Here is a 17914-nt window from a genome sequence, read left to right on the forward strand (position 1 = left end):
TTTCTGCTCCTCCTTTCCCAATTACCTGCAAATTGTTTTTGTTCTCTGTTGAATTCCCTTTTGGTAGTCCTGATTGATTCCATTGACACCACTCAGGTTTACAGCAGTGAAATCCACCCTGGAGCCACTGATTGTGTGAAATACCGTCTCACTGCCCCCACTGTCCAAAACGCTACATCCGCACCACCCTGCCCTGGAATCATTTGCTCCAGGAAACAATGTCTCTCTCTCTCTCTCTCTCTGGTGGCTGTATCGATGATGGGGGTCACAATCCGCTAAACAATGTGTTTCGATTGAACCAAGTCAAACATTGAAAGGTGGACCTGGGACAGGATGCTCCTAATCCTGGCAAACCTTGAATCAGACGGCGGGACTGTCATGTGTTGAAAGATTGGAGCGACTGGACTCGTATACACTGGAGTTTAGAAGGATGAGAGGGGATCTGATTGAGACATATAAGATTATTAAGGGATTGGACACACTGGAGGCAGGAAGCATGTTCCCGCTGATGGGCGAGTCCAGAACTAGAGGCCACAGTTTAAGAATAAGGGGTAGGCCATTTAGAACAGAGATGCGGAAAAACTTTTTCACCCAGAGAGTGGTGGATATGTGGAATGCTCTGCCCCAGAAAGCAGTGGAGGCCAAGTCTCTGGATGCATTCAAGAGAGAGTTAGATAGAGCTCTTATAGATAGCGGGGTCAAGGGATATGGGGAGAGGGCAGGAACGGGGTACTGATTGTGTATGATCAGCCATGATCACAGTAAATGGTGGTGCTGGCTAGAAGGGCCGAATGGCCTACTCCTGCACCTACTGTCTATTGTCACAGTTTCAGAAAAGAAGGATTTACCCTATTAAAGGAGGAGTTTCTTTAGCTGGAGGTGGTGAAACTCTAGAATTCATTGCCACAGACAGCTGTGGAGACCAGGTTATTGGGTATATATACTTTTTAAACACAATATACTTTAATTCAAAAATAAAATTATTTACAATGAACCATTCAATGACTTTCAATCTGTTAGAGACATTTCCTCTACATTCTCTATGCAGACTATATATACTATGTTGGTTCATCTTTAATCATCATTGTTGAGGGGTAAACTCCCTGCCACTCTACCCCTCCCACTCCCACGGGAGAAGAACTCTAAACTGTGGTCCTGCCCCACTGGGCCCTTGCGGTGGCTTCACCAAGTTTCAGTGCATCCCTCAGCACGTACTCCTGCAGCCGAGATGTTGTTGGGTGTATTTCAAGCAGAGGTTGATAGGTTCTTGATTAGAAAGGGTGTCAATGGTTATGGGGAAAAGTCAGGAGAATGGGGTTTAGAGGGGTAATAAATCAGCCATGGAATGGCAGAGAAACTTGATGGGCAGAATGGCCTAATTCTGTTCCTATGTCTTACTGTTCTTATGAGAACAGTAAGAGATTCTACAGACGCTGGAAATTTTGAGCATCACACACAAAACGTTCACACAACACCCAATAGGACTTTCCATCTCCGGTCCTGATGAAGGGCCTCGGCCCAAAATATTGACTGTTTACTCACTTCCATCGATCCTGCCTGACCTGCAGAGTTCCTCCAGCGCTTTGTGTGCATTGGAAGTTGATAGATAATGGACACCTTCCTTCACTCTTTATTGGGAGTTTGCTATCCTCCAGTGGATTAGAATGTGCGGACATAAGGAAATTCGAGCAGACCACTTAGCCACTCGAGCTTGACCTGATAAGTTAGGGGCTAACCTGTCCCAGGGCTCTTCTCCCCTTTTGTGCCAGTTCCCCTTCGTCCTTGTTTTGCGGATCCTTCAGAATGTCATCTACCTTGTCTTTCAATCAGTCTTTGAATGGCGTGCAAAATTACTTTCGTACACAGCATCAAGACCGAAGGCTTCAGGAAGGGGAAGTCTGGAGAACACACAGTTCCTCAGTAGAAAGGGTGAGGAACTTCAAGTTTCTGGGCCTCAGCATCTCAGAGGATCTATCCTGGGTTCAATGAAGAAGACACCCCACCAGCAAACAATGCATTTACAGAAAAGGCATGATAGGAGTTTGTAGAGATTTGCTGTGTCATCAATGACACTCATAAATTTCTACAGATGAACCGTGGAGACCATTCTAACTGGCTCCATCAGGTATGGGGTGAGGGGTGGGGGGCACTGCGCTGGATTGAAGTAAGCTGCATGAAGTTGTGAACTAAGTCAGCTCCATTATGGGCACTGGCCTCCCCAGCATGCAGGACATCTTCAAGGGGTGATGCCACAGAAAGACAGGGTCCATTACAAAGGATCCCCATCACCCAGGACATGCTCTCTTTTCATTGCTACCATCAGGGAGGAGGTCCAGGAGCCTGAAGACACACACTCAACGATTCAGGAACAGCTTCTTGCCCTCTGCTATCTGATTTCTGAATGGACATTGAGCTCATGAACACTACCTCATTATGTTTTTATTTCTCTTCTTGCACTACTTAACATATATAATATCAATTTTAATATATTATCTATGCATCTTACTGTAATTTACATCTTTTATTATTATAATAAAGTAGTAAAAAGTATTGCTGCCGCGTAGTCACGAATTTCACAACATATGCCGGTGATGTTAAACGTGACCCTGATTCTGAAACACCAAGAAGACACGCCAGCGACTATATTTCACTAAGAGTTTTGAGATTTGCTGTGTCACCCAAGTAACAACATTTCTGCAGTTGCGCTAACCGCGACACTATTGTGCTGCCTACGGTTATTCAGTGGAACTTGAGATGGTCTTTGTGGGTTGGGTTAATGGGCATTAAATACACAAATCCAGACTTTTCATAAGGTACCCGCTCCTCCCCAGTTCACTGCCTCTTGTTCCACTTCAGAAATAGGGGTGAACGCTTGTTTAATCCAGTTCGGATTCAGTATCCTGTTTTATTATGCCGACCGGGTGCCCCGCCCTTCTCCATCAGACTCAGGGTTCGGGGGGGCGGAGCCCTGACGTCCCCTGATGGGCATGTGAAAGCACCAATCAGAGGGGGGTGGAGTGCAGCTGTCTTGTTACGGGCTGGCAGCCGGACCAATGACAGAACTGCCTAGAATAATAACAATTATGGAAAAGTCTGGACTTTACCGCAATTTTCTTTTACAAACGTATTTTGTTTACTACCCTGTTTCTGTCCATACTTCTACCCCTTTTCATCAATGTCACATCATTCCCTGAGTCCTTCCAGCAAGGCCTCAGATTCCAGTAACTGGAAAACAAGGATTAATATCACCTGCATATGTCGTGAAATTTCTGGTTATGCACCAGCAGTAAATTGCAATACTTAATAATAAAGACTAAATTACAGAAAGAAATATATATTTAAAAAGTTAAACTAAATAAGAATGCAAAAAGAGAAAAGTAGTGAGGTAGAGCTCATGGGTTCAGTGTTCATTCAGAAATCTGAAGGCAGAGGGGAAGAAGCTGTTCCTAAAACAAGCCACACACACAAAATGCTGGAGGAACTCAACAGGCCAGGCAGCATCTATGGAAGCAAGTGCAGTCGACGTTTCGGGCCGAGACCCTTCGGCAGGATTGGGGGTTTATTCCCCTTGAAGGTAGAAGATTGAGGGGAGATTTGATAGAGGTATACAATATTATGAGGGGTATAGAGAGGGTAAATGCAGGCTTTTCCCAATTAGGTTGGGTGGGACAACAACCAGAGGTCATGGGTTAAGGGTGGAAGGTGAAAAGTTTAAATAGCGCATGAAGGGAACCTTATTCACTTGGAGGGTCGTGAGAGTATGGAGTGAGCTGCCAGCACGAGTGGTCCATCGGAGCTCGATTTCAACATTTACGAGAAGTTTGAATAGGTACAGTAATGGTAGGAGTGTGGAGAGCCGTGGTCCAAGTGCATCTCAATGGGAGAAGGCAAGTTAAATTGTTTCTGCAAAGACTAGATGGGCCTCCGGGTCTGTTTATCTGCTGTATTTCTCTAAGATGTTCTGGATGTTGGACAGGCTAGCGCCCGTGACGGAGCTGATTGAGTTTACAAATTTCTGCAGCTTATTTCAATCCTGTGCAGTGGCCTCCTCCGTTCCCCCCATACCAGACGGAGATCATCTCTCCGGTACATCTGTAGGAATTTGCAAATGGGATTGCTCAGGCACAGACATAATTGGCCGAATAGCCTCGTTGGGAAAGCACGAAAATACGTAATGTTGCAGAACATTGCAATCAGAGCACTAACTTTAACACTACCCTGCTGAAGTAATTCTATCAATGCTCTTTGCATGTAGACCTGGAAATTATTCTCTCTCAGGTGCCTCACCAGAGCAAACCACTGAGGTTGTTGATCTGTGGTGGTAGCTGGCATGCTGAAGGATAGGAAGGCTCTTCGGCCCTTCGGATCCAGTCTGCTATTTAATAGAATGATAGCGGTTGAATTGAACTCGGTTCCACTCCCCACCCCGATCTTTGACTGCTTTGTGACCTTTCATCGGAAACTACAGATCTAAAGTGTTTGGAAGTCATCTCCAGGTGAACTGTGGCAACATTTCCTCCCCCCCACCCCATCAGACTCAGGGCTCAGAGGGCGGAGCCTATGCGTCACCAGATGGACAGATGAAAAGCACAATCAGAGAGGGGCGTGCAACTGCTTTGTTACGGGCGGCCAGTTGGACCAATGGCAGTACGCAGAAAACGGGGCGGTACCCTAATTTGATGGACAACAGGATAATCCAATCAGCAAAGGGATCAGGACAATGGGCTTGGAAGATAGACCAATGGAGACAGGAGGGAGGCGGCACCAGCGGGATTTTTTCCTGGCGTGAAAGCAGGTGGAATCTATGTAGCGAGGAGGGAAGGTGGCGGAGTGGAGTTGAGTTCGGAGTTAGGATCCTCCGGAGTCCGGTGCCAGGTAGCAGCGACCTCGGGTGAGAGTGGTGAGCTGTCCGCGGGTCAGTTTCGGTAAACTGGGCTGGGAGGTATTCAGGAGAGGAATCAGTGGTTTAAAGTTTTACTCATCGTTGCCATAAGTTCTTGACACTGTTGCGAGGTTCCATTATAACACTAACCAGACTTCTGCTCTCGTTCCACCGGGCTAGGCTTTCTCCGTGCGCCGAGGGCATGTCGCTGTTGGAGCAGAGTCAGCAGTGGTATCCCACCCACGTCAGGGTGGTGGTGATCCGAGCCCGCGGGCTGCGCAGCAAGGGCAAGGATGGTACCAACGACGCTTTTGTCATCATGCAACTGGGCAAGGAGAAGTACTCCAGCTCGGTGGCCGAGAAGAGCAGGGAGCCGCAGTGGAGGGAGGAGGCCGAGTTCGAGCTGCCGCTGCTGCAGCAGGGCGCCAAGGAGAGGAGCACCCTGTACCTGATCGTCACGCACCGAGCCCTGGTGGGGCTGGACAAATTCCTGGGCCAGGCGGTGATCGACCTGGGCGAGCTGTACCAACACAAGACCAGGAATAAAGTCGGGTAAGGTGCAAATTGCGAGCAAAATTAACCCCTCTCCCTTCCTCCGGCTCTCTCCTCCCCTGTAGAACTTTTCAGCCTGCCCAAGTCTCCGATTAACGCGCACAAAATGCTGGAGGAACTCAGCAGGCCAGGTAGCTGTTTGGAGGGGAATAAACAGGTGACATTTCGGGCCCTTCATCAGGACCCTTGGCCCGAAACGGCGGCTATCTTTTTAAACTCCCCACAAATGTTGCCTTCTCTGGATTTCCAGCACCTGCAGAATTCCATCTGTTCAGTTTTTTGATTTCTTGTTTCGGTATTTAACGCTGCTGGTGGAAAATGCTTTCGAAGCGAAGGGGGAAAACACGTGACAAAGGGCTTGTCGCTGATTGGCGGCTCTGGGGTAGAGTGCAGGGTTTCCGACTATGTTGGGAAGGCTTGAAGGATATTGGACCCCAGCAGCCTCCAACTTGCTGCAGAACACCTGCTGCCAGCTCTTCAGAGTTCATTTTCCTTTCTGTGTAACTCTTGCTTGACTCTGCTGTGTCAGGTTTAAAAGGTGCTCTCGTCAGTAACCTGGATTCGCAGATGCTGGAGGAATTCAGCCGGTCGGGTAGCATCTGTGGAGAGGAAGAACCGAGTTCATCCTTACTGATCTATATTTTTACGGAGTTGGAGAATAGTTTTTAGTTTTAATATTTGTTGAGATATGTAAAATAGGTGTCCAAGATGTTAATTGTTTCACCCTTTTGAATGCCACCTATAGCTGGTGATGAGACAGATCTGTTGAGGGGTCTTGGCCCAAAATGTCCACTTTGATTCCTGCCATGGATGCTGCCTGGCCTACTAAATTCCTCAGTATTTAGTGTGGGTGGCTCAACATTTCCAGCATTTCTTGGCTGTGAAGATCCCCTACCATTTAAGGAACCCCACCACCCAGGATAAGCCCTATTCTCATTACCACCAGGGAGGGGGTGCAGGGACCTGAAGAGAGCAACTCTGGGTTTTGGGCACAGTGTATACTGTCTTTGCTACTTCGCTCTCTCTTGGCAATATTTTTTATGTATTGTACTCGGCTGCTAGAGCAAAACAAATTTCGCAACAGATTTGTTGTCTTGAGGGCTTAGCTTCTGAATATAATGGTGTACTTTTAGATCAGAGATGTGGAATTTCTTGTAAGTCCAAGATAGTCTGAGAGCAGGTCAATGGGACTAGGTGAGAGTAAGTGCTCGGCACAGACTAGAAGGGCCGAGATGGCCTGTAGTGGTTATGTGTAGAGTATGTTTTCTACATGGGGGAGCCCAGGATCAGAGGGCACAGCCTCAGTTGAAGAATGTGCCTTTGGAACAGATGAGGAATGCAGGGGTTCCGAACCTTTGTGCCGTAGACTCCTACCGTTAGCCAAGGGGTCCGTGCATCCCAGGTTGGGAGCATCTGCTTGAGATAGAAGGTGGTGAATCTGGAACTCATTGCTGCAGACGGCTCAGGAGGTGGAGTCATTGGGTATCTAAAATGGAGGTTCATATGTTCTTGATTAGTCAAAGGTTATGGTGAGATGACAGGTGAATAGGGTAGAGGGGGAAAATAAATCAGCCACGATCAAATGGATGACTAGGCATGAGGGGCCAAATGGCCTAAGTCTGCTGCTGTGTGTTATGGGTGGTGGGGTGAAGATGTGTCTCTACCAAAGGAGGTGTGAGGTGCTCCTTCCCTCCACTAGCCTGCAGGTCACCCTTGGGCAAGGTGTAGCACCTGCTTAGCCCCCGATCAGAGTCACGTGAAGCCATGGGAGCAGGTGGTGGATGGTCGTATGAGCAGCCGGAGCAGATCACAAGTCCTGGTTATGTGACCACTGACGCCAGGCAGACAATTTCCGAACAGTATTGATAATGGCTGGGCTCACCCATCTTGTAAAGACACTGCCCAGAAGAAGGGAATGGGAAACTACTTCTGTAGGAAAAAATTGTCGAGAACAATCATGGGCATGAGACCATGATCACCCACGTCATACGACACGGCATACAATGATGATGCCTTGTGATAACAAACCTGATTCCGATTCTAGCAGCTGAGTAATTACTCCGGTATGAGTGTGTCAAACCAGCAGTAGGAAAGTTGCAGACAGGAGGAAATCTGCAGATGCTGGAAATTCAAACAACAACACACACAAAATGCTGGTGGAACACAGCAGGCCAGGCAGCATCTATAGGGAGAAGCACTGTCGACGTTTCGGGCCGAGACCCTTCGTCAGGACTGACCGAAAGGAAAGATAGTAAGAGATTTGAAAGTAGAGGGGGGAGGGGGAAATGGAGAAGACCGGAGGGGGTGGGATGAAGCTAAGGGCTGGAAAGGTGATTGGTGAAAGCGATACAGAGCTGGAGAAGGGAAAGGATCATGGGACGGGAGGCCTCAGGAGAAAGAAAGGAGTTGGGGGGGGGTGGGGTGGGAGTACCAGAGGGAGATGGAGAACAGGCAAACAGCTAAATATGTCAGGGATGGGGTAAGAAGGGGTATTAGCAGAAGTTAGAGAAGTCAATGTTCATGCCATCAGGTTGGAGGCTACCCAGCCGGTATATAAGGTGTTGTTCCTCCAACCTGAGTTTGGATTCATTTTGACAATAGAGGAGCCCATGGACAGACATATCAGAATGGGAATGGGATGTGGAATTAAAATGCGTGGCCACTGGGAGATCCTGCTTTTTCTGGCCGACCGAGCGTAGGTGTTCCACGAAACGGTCTCCCAGTCTGCGTCGGGTCTCACCAATATATAAAAGGCCACACCGGGAGCACCGGACACAGTATACCACACCAGCCGACTCACAGGTGAAGTGTCGCCTCACCTGGAAGGACTGTCTGGGGGCCCTGAATGGTGGTGAGGGAGGAAGTGTAAGGGCAGGTGTAGCACATGTTCCGTTTACAAGGATAAGTGCCAGGAGGGAGATCGATGGGGGGGGGGGGGGGGGGGAATGAGTGGACAAGGGAGTCGCGTAGGGAGCGATCCCTGCGGAAAGCAGAAAGGGGGGGAGGGAAAAACGTGTTTGGTAGTGGGATCCCGTTGGAGGTGGCGGAAGTTACGGAGAATTATATGTTGGACCTGGAGGCTGGTGGGGTGGTAGGTAAGGACAAGGGGAACCCTATCCCGAGTGGGGTGGCGGGTGGATGGGGTGAGGGCAGATGTGCGGGAAATGGGAGAGATGCGTTTGAGAGCAGAGTTGATGGTGGATGAAGGGAAGCCCCTTTGTTTAAAAAAGGAAGACATCTCCTTCGTCCTGGAATGAAAAGCCTCCTCCTGAGAGCAGATGCAGCGGAGACAGGAATTGTGATAAGGGGGATAGCCTTTTTGCAAGAGATTGGGTGGGAAGAGGAATAGTCCAGGTATTATATACCGGCTGGGTAGCCTCCAACCTGATGGCATGAACATTGACTTCTCTAACTTCGGTTAATGCCCCTCCTCCCCTTCTTGTCCCATCCCTGACATATTTAGTTGTTTGCCTGTTCTGCATCTCCCTCTGGTGCTTCCCCCCCCCCCCCCCCCCCCCCTTCTTTCTCCTGAGGCCTCCCGTCCCATGATCCTTTCCATTCTCCAGCTCTGTCACTTTCGCCAATCACCTTTCCAGCCCTTAGCTTCACCCCACCCCCTCTGGTCTTCTCCTATCATTTCGCATTTCCCCCTCCCTCCACTACTTTCAAATCTCTTACTATCTTCCCTTTCGGTTAGTCCTGACGAAGGGTCTCGGCCCGAAACGTCGACAGCACTTCTCCCTATAGATGCTGCCTGGCCTGCTGTGTTCCACCAGCATTTTGTGTGTGTTGTTAGTAGGAAAGTTGTCTAATTGCAGTGCATTCTCTTCAGTGATTTTTGTTCTTGGATTGAAGTGGGAGAGTGCAGCATTTCTTGACCTTAATTATACTTGAAGGTGGTGGCAACTACAATTGACTTGTGGTGAAATTGCTGTCCTGGAGGAGAGTTAAATGGTTTAGAGCCTGTAATGGTGAAACACTTGGGATGGTACATTGCTTGGAGGGAGGCCTGGAGATGGAGAGAAGCGTTTCATCTTTCCAATGCAGTGTCCCTTGTCCAAGCAGCTCCAGACTTTCACGGGCAGTTCAGCAGCCTTTTGGCCTCCTTGTAGGTTAGCATGCAAAAATCGGACCATGTTGGTACATCTTGAGACTTGTCTGCATTTTCATTTCCTGTGATTGCGATTGTCACACATGCGATGATTAATTGCATTGCATATAGGTACAGTGAGACTTTCATTTCTCGGTTGGTGTGCATTTATTTTTAGGAATAATTTAGTGAACTCTGCTTGCTGCAGTCTGAAGGACGTCAGCTGCAGGGTTTGGTGGTTTGTTGTCCTAATTAGTTTAAACTCTGTGAGGCCAGTGTGCTCGAGACGGAATGCGACTGAGATAACCCCGGTGACTGGAGAAACCAGCATATTGGGGCTGTGTGGGTGTGGTAGGGAAAACTGGAAACAAAACATAGTGACCACTTGCATTTGGGTAGTGAGTTTAAGAAAAACATTGCAAAATAACAACCAAATGTAATAGCATCACTGGACAAAATCTGACTAATACTGGAAGTTCTTGAAGATTAGGCTTCATGAGGGGAGTTCCAGAATTTGATGTCAGCTGTTATGGAATTATTGAACTTGATATTTGCAGTGGGTGGAGATGTATTTCTGTCAAAGGAGGTGTAAGACGCTCCTTCTCTCCACTGGTCTGCAGGTCACCCTCGGGCAAGGTGTAGCACCTGCTTAGCCCCCGATCAGGGTCTTGTGAAGCCTCGGGAGCAGGTGGTGGATGGTCGTATGAGCAGCCGGTGCAGATCACAAGTCCTGGTTATGTGACCACTGACACCAGGCAGACAATCTCTGAAGAGTATTGATAATGACTGGGGTCACCCGTCTTGTAAAGACACTGCCCAGAAGAAGGCAATGGCAAACCATTTCTGCAGAAAAATTTGCCAAAAACAATCATGGTAATAAAAAGATCATGATTGCCCACGTCCTATGACATGGCGCATAACAATATTTTCAGAATTGGGAATACTGTAGGGCTGGAGGAGTCTACAAATCGGGAGGGGTGAAGCTGTGGGAGAACTTGAAGGTTGAGTGAGAGGGCTTTTCTAGCTAGAGTGAAGTAGGATGAGAGGTGACTTGATAGAGGTGCATAAGATGTGAGTCATGCTTCAAGTGGCCAATCAGAGACTTTCCCCAGGTGGAAATTTGCTAGTACGAGGGGTCATAATCTTAGTGTGATTAAAGTATGGTGGGATGACAAGTAGGGTTTTTTAAAACGCGGAGTGGTGGTTGTGAGAAAAGTGCTGCCTTAAGTAGTCAAAAGTAAACTTATTATCACAATGTTTTTGTCACCACGTACTAATCCCTGAGATTCATTTTCTTGTGGGCATGTTCAATATATGCATGATAGAATAATAACCGTCACAGAAATAATGAAAAATCGCAGAAATTTGGTCATTCAGCTGGTGTGCAAAAGATGACAAACTGTGCAAATACAAGAAGATAATATCATGAGATGAAGAGTCTTTGAAAGTGAGTCCTTGTATTGTGGGAACAGATCAGTGGTGGGGCAAGTGAAGAGCTTGATGGTTGAGGGGTAGTAACCATTTGTGAATCCGATAGTGAGTCCTGAGGCTTCTGTATCTTCCCCCACAGAACTGCTACTCTGGAATTTTTTTTTTGCAGTTCGCACCATTCTCTGAACTCCAGGGACTGTTGTGCATGAAAACCCAGGAGATCAGCATTTTCTGAGATACTCAAACCACCCCATCTGGCACCAACAATCATTCCAGGGTCAGTCACTCGGTTCACATTTTCTTCCCTGTTCCGATTGGGCTGAACAACAACTGAACCTGTTGACCATGTCTCCATGCTTTTATGCATTGAGGTGCTTCCATGTGATTGGCTGATGAGATATTTGAATTAATGAGCAGGTGTACCAGTGAGTGTGTGTAAGAGTGCAGCAGAAGCCGTGTAGTAAGGTAGTGTTCATGAACTGTTCAGATATGGAGCAGATAGGAAAGGTATCGTGCTTGGTTATACAGTAACGGAAATGACAGCAATACAAAAAATAAGTCAGCAGACTGGGGTGTGGTGGTTCAGTGTGAACCGCTTGTGCAGGGTCAAACACTGAGCATAGAATGGTCCAGTGCAGTGCAGGCCCGTTGGGTCATGATGTTGTTCTGGCCTTTAACCTACTGTCAGATCATCTAACCCTTTCCTTCCCACCTGGCCCTTCTCTTTTCTTTCATCCACGTGCCTTGCATGTCTATAGTTCAATCTTGTGATGGTCCACACGATTCTGTCAGTTTTGTGTCCCCTGTTCCTGTACCCTGATCTGTTACTGGGATTGCTGTCGCGACCTACCACAAACTTGTGTCGTTCCACTCATTCCTCGGAGGCTGAGGGGAAGCTCGATAGAAACGCATAGACAGGGTAGACATAGTACTGGTACAGGCCATTCGGCCCACAACACTGGACTAACCCAGCTAAAAAGCAAATCAAAAATGCCCAAACACTAATCTCTCTTACCTACCCCCTGTCCATATGCCTTCATCTTCCTTGTATACAAACGTCTCTTAAAAGCCTGTAATGTATTTGTCTCTACCACCGTACCAGGCAGCACATTCCTGGCATTGACTATTCTGAGGTTTTTAAAGAAAAAAATTGCCCCTCATATCCCCCTCGCTTTCAGTGCATGCCCTCTGGGAATCTTTTCTCCAGGGTAGATATATCAAACACCAGAGGATGTTCTTCTGAGGTTAAGTGGGGGTGTATAAAAGTGATGTGAGTCATGTTTGTTTATGCAGATTGATAGGTGTGAGGAATGGGTTATCGGAGTTGGTTGTGGAAGCGGACAGTTTGGTAGAGTTTGTGACCTTCAGATAGATGTGAAAAAGTGGGGTGAGTGTGGAACAAATTGTTATCATAAAGTTGATCTTGGTAACTGTGGTTAGATCTCTAGTCCAGGGGTAGAAGTTGAACCATAAATGTGAGATTTCTGTAGATGCTGGAAATCCAGAGCAACATGCACAAAATGCCGGATGAACTCTGCAGGTCAGGCAGCGTCTAGGGAGAGGAATAAACAGTTGGAGTTTTTGAGCCTGGTGAAAGGTTTCTGTCCAAAACATCAACTGTTTATTTCCTTCCGTATACGCTGCTGAGTTCCTCCAGCATTTTACACAAGTTGCTCTGGAAGCTAGAACCCTGTTCTGAGCAAGGCTGCTGCCATCTGGTACTGTGTGCTGGTCTCTGTGGTTAGGGTGTGGTAAATCAGATGTGCTGGAGCAAGTTGGCAGTGAAACTTGATTCGGTTGGTGGTTCAAATACTGTCGAGCTGAAGCTCCATTGTTTGTACAGTGAGAGCCACAGTTGAAAACTCGTGTGGGTGGGCGACGGTCGTGTAGCTGTTGGCGTGACGCTATTACAGCTCTGTGTGTGAGTTCAGAGTTCAAATCCAATGCCACCTGTAAGGAGTTTGTATGTTCTCCCCGTGACCACATTGGTTTTCTCCGGGCTCTTCAATTTCCTCTGGCAGTCCAAAGGCCTACTGGTTAGTAGGTTATTTGGCCATTGTAAGTTGTCCTGTAATTAGGGTCGGTTAAATGGGTGGTGCAGCTCGTTGGACAGCAGGAGCCTGGTCCATGCTTTACCCCTAAACAAAATATTAAAATAACTCCCAGATGTGTGCTAATTCCAAGTTCAGGGGCACCATGGTAGTTGCACTCTTACAACTCGAGGTGTCAGAGTTCAGTTCCGATGTCCTCCGTAAGGAGTTTGTACGTCCTCCCCGTGATGTAGGTGGGTTTCCTTTCAAGTTCCCAAGATGTTTTGGTTAATTGGTCATCTCTAAGTAATTAAATAACAGTAAATAAATACCCAGCCAACGCTTGGGAGGAGCAAACTTGTGCAAGGAAGGTGGCGTTTTTGTGCCTTGATTGGAATTATTTATTTGTTTTGGAGACCCGCCCTGCCACAACTGAAAATGTGTCGTGTGTGCAGACGCCAGGTGAACGGCACGGAACTTGGGGGATCGTACAGAAATGCACTGTACACCTGGTGACTTGATCGGGCTGTGAATGAGGCCGTGACAGACAGCAGATTCCAGTGCGCGGACCTATATTGTGCAATCTGTTTAGTGGCAGCAGTTCAGTGCATTACAATAAGAAATGTGTACAGAAATGAGTTGTGCAAGAAGTGGAGTAATTGGGTCAAGTCAGAATCAAAATCTGGTTTATTAATGCTGTCTTAAGACATGAAATTTGTTTTGTGGCGGCAGTACAGATCCAAGACTTAAAATAACTATACAAATAAATACAGTGCAAAGAAAGGGAATAATGAGTTTGTGTTCTTCTTTTATTTGTCTTCAGATATCTGATGGTGGCAGGGTAGGAACTGTTCTTATAAACATTGTCCTCAGGCTCCTGTACCACCACCTTGATGAGAAGGCATGCCTTGGTTACCACCTCTTTATAGAACATGGTTTTCCTCACAATCTCCGTCCCTACACCAGGGGTCTGTCCCAGTAGAATGGAAGTTGACTAACTGGCCAATATATTGTGAAATGTGACCAAAACTCAATTTTACAAGCCTTTCAGAGCTAAACTGTTGACCTGCTGACTTGGTGTCATCTGCTTTATGGTGTTGTCCTTGGCATAAAAAAATGGGTTGGGAGCCCCCAGTCTATGGTTTATTTATCAAAATGGTGCCAGGTTGAGGTTGCAGTTCAGATTTTAGTTTGTTTTTGTTCGTTGGGATGGTTTTGGACACAGGAGAGTTAGGGGTGAGGTTGGAGTCTAGGGACAGGGATGTGTGGGGGATTTGAGGACAGGGTCTAAGCTTCCATTACATGTTTAAAGGGCAGTGACGTAGACTTGGATATCAGACCAGCAGCGATGTGGGCTTAAGCACCACCCCACAGTTGAGGAGTTTTCTGTGTACTCTGTGATTGGAGTTCAGGACCTTATCCAGGGTCCTCGTTCATTATGATTGAAGAGTCCTGGGTCAGTACCACAGATTGAAGTCTAAATACCTGAAGGTTCGATCAGAAGCTGAGGCCTAATAGCCAAAGACTCAAGTCTGTGAACCTGCAAGCTTGCTGGGGAAGTTGAAGGCCCATTGTCTGTCCCATGAGGCCACAGAAAACGGCCTGTCCTGGGTTCAGAGGATCGTGTATGTAAGATCAGAGAGGAGCGGTCGAGGGAATATGCACCGGTCCTTTATGAGTGATTGGCAGTGGAAAGTAAACAGTTTCTAGTTCCTGGGTGTCAACGACTCTGAGATCTATCCTGGGTTTAATTTTTTGATACAAGTATAAAGAGCACCTTTATTTATTTGGACTTTGAGGAGATTTGGTATGTCACCAAAGACGTTTGTAAATTTCTATAGATGTACCATGGAGAGCATTTTAACTGGCTGTATCTCCATCTGGTACGGAGGGACCACTGCACAGGATCAGGGAAAAAAAACACTGCGCGAAGTTGCAAACTCAGTCACTCCATCATGGGCACCAGTCTCCTCAGCATCCAGGATATCTTCAGAAAGTGATGCCTTAAAGAGATGAAATCCATCACTAATTGCACTTGGCACCAGGACATGCCCTCTTCTTATTGTTGCCATCAGGGAGGAGGTACAGGAGCCTGAAGGCACACACTCAGTCACTCAGGAACAGCTTCTTCCCCTCTGCCATCAGATTTCTGAATGGATAATGAACCCCAGAACACTACCTCATGCTCTGCTCTCTAGGCACTAATTTAATTTTTAAATATTTATTGGAATTTGTAATTTTTGTATTTCACTGTAGTGCCGCTAACAATGAAACTTCACAATATGTTGAGTAATTAACCTGATTCTGTAAGGTGGGAGATAAAATTGTTTTAGAGGCTTTGGCCAGTTGTCTTTAAGGTCAAATGATTTAATCAAACAAAGTTGTCGAATCCAATCTTGTGGCTACAATTTGTAAATTTCCACTGTAGCTTCTTGGTTTTCCTTACCGCAGTCCAGTCCATCACTGGTAAAGTCCTCCCCACCTTTGAGCACATCTACACGGAGCACTGCCAGAAGAAAGCAGCTTCCATCGTCAAAGACCCTCACCATCACTGCTCTCTTCTCACTGCTGCCATTAGGAAGCAGGTACAGGAGCCTCGGGTCCCACACCACCAGGTTCAGCAACAGCTGTAACCCTTCAACCATCAGGCTCCTGAACCAGGGTGGATAATTTTACTCACTTCAACACTGAACTGATCCCACAACCTACCAGACTCTCGTTCAAGGACTCAACAATTCATGTTCTCAGTATTGAAGAAATGACATGACCAACCTTTCAAAGTCTTTGTAGCTGATTTATTTATTTTAAAACTGTTTTCCATGTGGGACCTGGGGGTGGGGGTAAGCTTTTATTGTATCCGTATTGTCTACCTCTGATATACTGGCCTCATTGTCCCTCTGGAGAATATCTAAAGGAGTGGACAAACAGTGGATGGGGGCAGATCGAGTGATAGAAAAGAGACTCATTGCAATAGAAACTGGTGTTGAGCTATTTCTGTGCTTTATTCTGTGTTCTTAGAATTCACTGTTTTAACATCAGAGTTATGTGGGTGTATCACTTATATATAAAAAAATAAGGTCGTTATTTGAGCAGTAATTTGGTTTTGAGCCCTGCATTTGCTTGTTTCCCTTGTGGCTTTGTTGATGAGAGCTGTATGTTTTTAGAAAAAACAGAGTTCAACTCCAAATCACGTCAGGGACCAAAGGGTTTTGTCTGTTTCCTAGGGAAGAGGGAGGTGAGAAGAGGAGGCTGGCAATGATATGACTCGGTTCAAGCTAGCCCCAGGGCCAAATATTAAAACCATTATAAGTATTCTCAGTGGTAATGCATAATTAACCAGCTCTATTCTTGGCAGCATTCCCACCCTTCAGTCAAGTGCCATAAACAAGAGGTTATGCCGATGCCTCTTCCTGGATGGCAGTAATGAGAAGCGGTCTAGGATGCTGAGGGCCCTTCATGGTCGTGTAAGGGTCCCCAATCTGGGGTCCACAGACCCCTCGATTAATGGCATTTTTAAAAAAGTTTGGGAACCCGCGTGGTAGGGAATCAACATGGACGTGAGATTCTGCAGATGGAGGAACTTGCATCAGGCAGACCCGCAGCCACATGTCCTTCCTGGGAACTTGTCTCCCCACCATTTCTCCATCTCCCACTTTTTCCATTCTCCATTTTGGTTACTTTCTTTTTTTTTCCACCTGCACACCACTTCCTTCTGGATCTCCTCCTCCTTCCCCCTTATTAGATTTTCTACCTATCACCTGCCAGCTTCCTCAACCCACCTACTCTCCCACCTGGTCTTGCCTATCTCCTGCCAGTTTGTATTCTACCATTCCAGCTGCTTATTCTGGCTTCTTCATGTTTCCTTTTCAGTCCTGCCGATCCATCTCGGCCTGAAATGTTGCCTGTTTATCTGTTTTCCATAGATGCTGCCTGCCCTGCTGAGTTCCTCCGACATTGTGTGTATGTATCAGGTAGCTTCTGTTTGCACAGTGGAAAATTGAAGCAATGATGTGTAAACAATACAGTGCTACCCTCGGGCAAACAGGAGACCTGCATACCAACCGACACACGTAACATCAGGACAGTTTCATTTGCCAGATCCACTTGGATGAGTGCCTGGAGCAGAATTAGCATTGAAAGCAACTGCCTGCAGGCATGTGTACTGTTGAAAGGCTGTCGTCGGCCAGTTTTGATGGTTGGAAGGGGTGGGGGATAGGGGTAGTGACAATGTGGTTAGAACAGTTCATGAAGACATATCTCAACAAAAGTTTTCAAAGTAAAATTTATAATTCAATTACGTACATGTTACCAGATCAATTTTCTAGCAGGGAAATGGAAATTACAATAGAATTTATGAAAAAAACCCTTGCATAAAGTTGGGTGGCTGGTTGGTCGGCACAATGGGCGACCATGACTTCTGTGCCTGGTCATAGCCTTCGCTCACCACAGAGTGGTTCAGAGCCACACCCCTGGCTGTTGGATGTCACCTGTTGATCTCGTTCACCTTTCTGATAAGAAATTTGTTCAGCAGTAAATGCAAAAGACTTAAATTATTATGAGTTATAAAGTAAATATAGTAAATTTGGGTGGTGGGGTGGAGATGCATCTCCACCAAAGGAGGTGTAAGGCACCTCTTCCCATTGCTAGCCTGCAATCGCCCTTGGGCAAGGTGCAGCAGCTGCTTACCCCCCCCCCAGTCAGGGTCACATGAAGCCACGGGAGCAGGTGGTGGACGGTCGTACGAGCAGCAGATCACAAGTCCTGGTTATGTGACCGCTGACGCCAGGCAGACAATCTCTGAAGGGCATTGATAATGGCTGAGATCACCCATTTTGTAAACCACCATTAACTGAGAGGTCCTTGGAGCCTTGCATACACCAATGACTTTGGTATCCTGGCTGATCGCCTCCTTCATAAAACAATCTTTGT

The 17914-nt window shown here is 46.9% G+C and overlaps 1 protein-coding gene across 2 annotated transcripts in view; it reads left to right on the forward strand.

Annotated features, from left to right (window-relative positions):
* The first annotated feature begins 3378 nt into the window (after positions 1–3378).
* The window catches only part of LOC132390842 (rab11 family-interacting protein 1-like), a 58260-nt gene continuing 43724 nt past the window's right edge, over positions 3379–17914 (forward strand). Inside the window, exons 1-2 of one of the 2 annotated variants that reach the window (XM_059963385.1) lie at positions 3379–4891; positions 5063–5434. In XM_059963385.1, coding sequence (XP_059819368.1) covers positions 4581–4891; positions 5063–5434 — 683 coding nt within the window. In that variant the 5' untranslated portion in view covers positions 3379–4580. Of the gene's footprint in view, positions 4901–5062; positions 5435–17914 lie in introns of both variants that reach the window. The other variant, XM_059963391.1, reaches the window with a different exon arrangement.

Source organism: Hypanus sabinus, chromosome 1 (assembly GCF_030144855.1).
Source record: "Hypanus sabinus isolate sHypSab1 chromosome 1, sHypSab1.hap1, whole genome shotgun sequence".
NCBI lineage: Eukaryota > Metazoa > Chordata > Chondrichthyes > Myliobatiformes > Dasyatidae > Hypanus > Hypanus sabinus.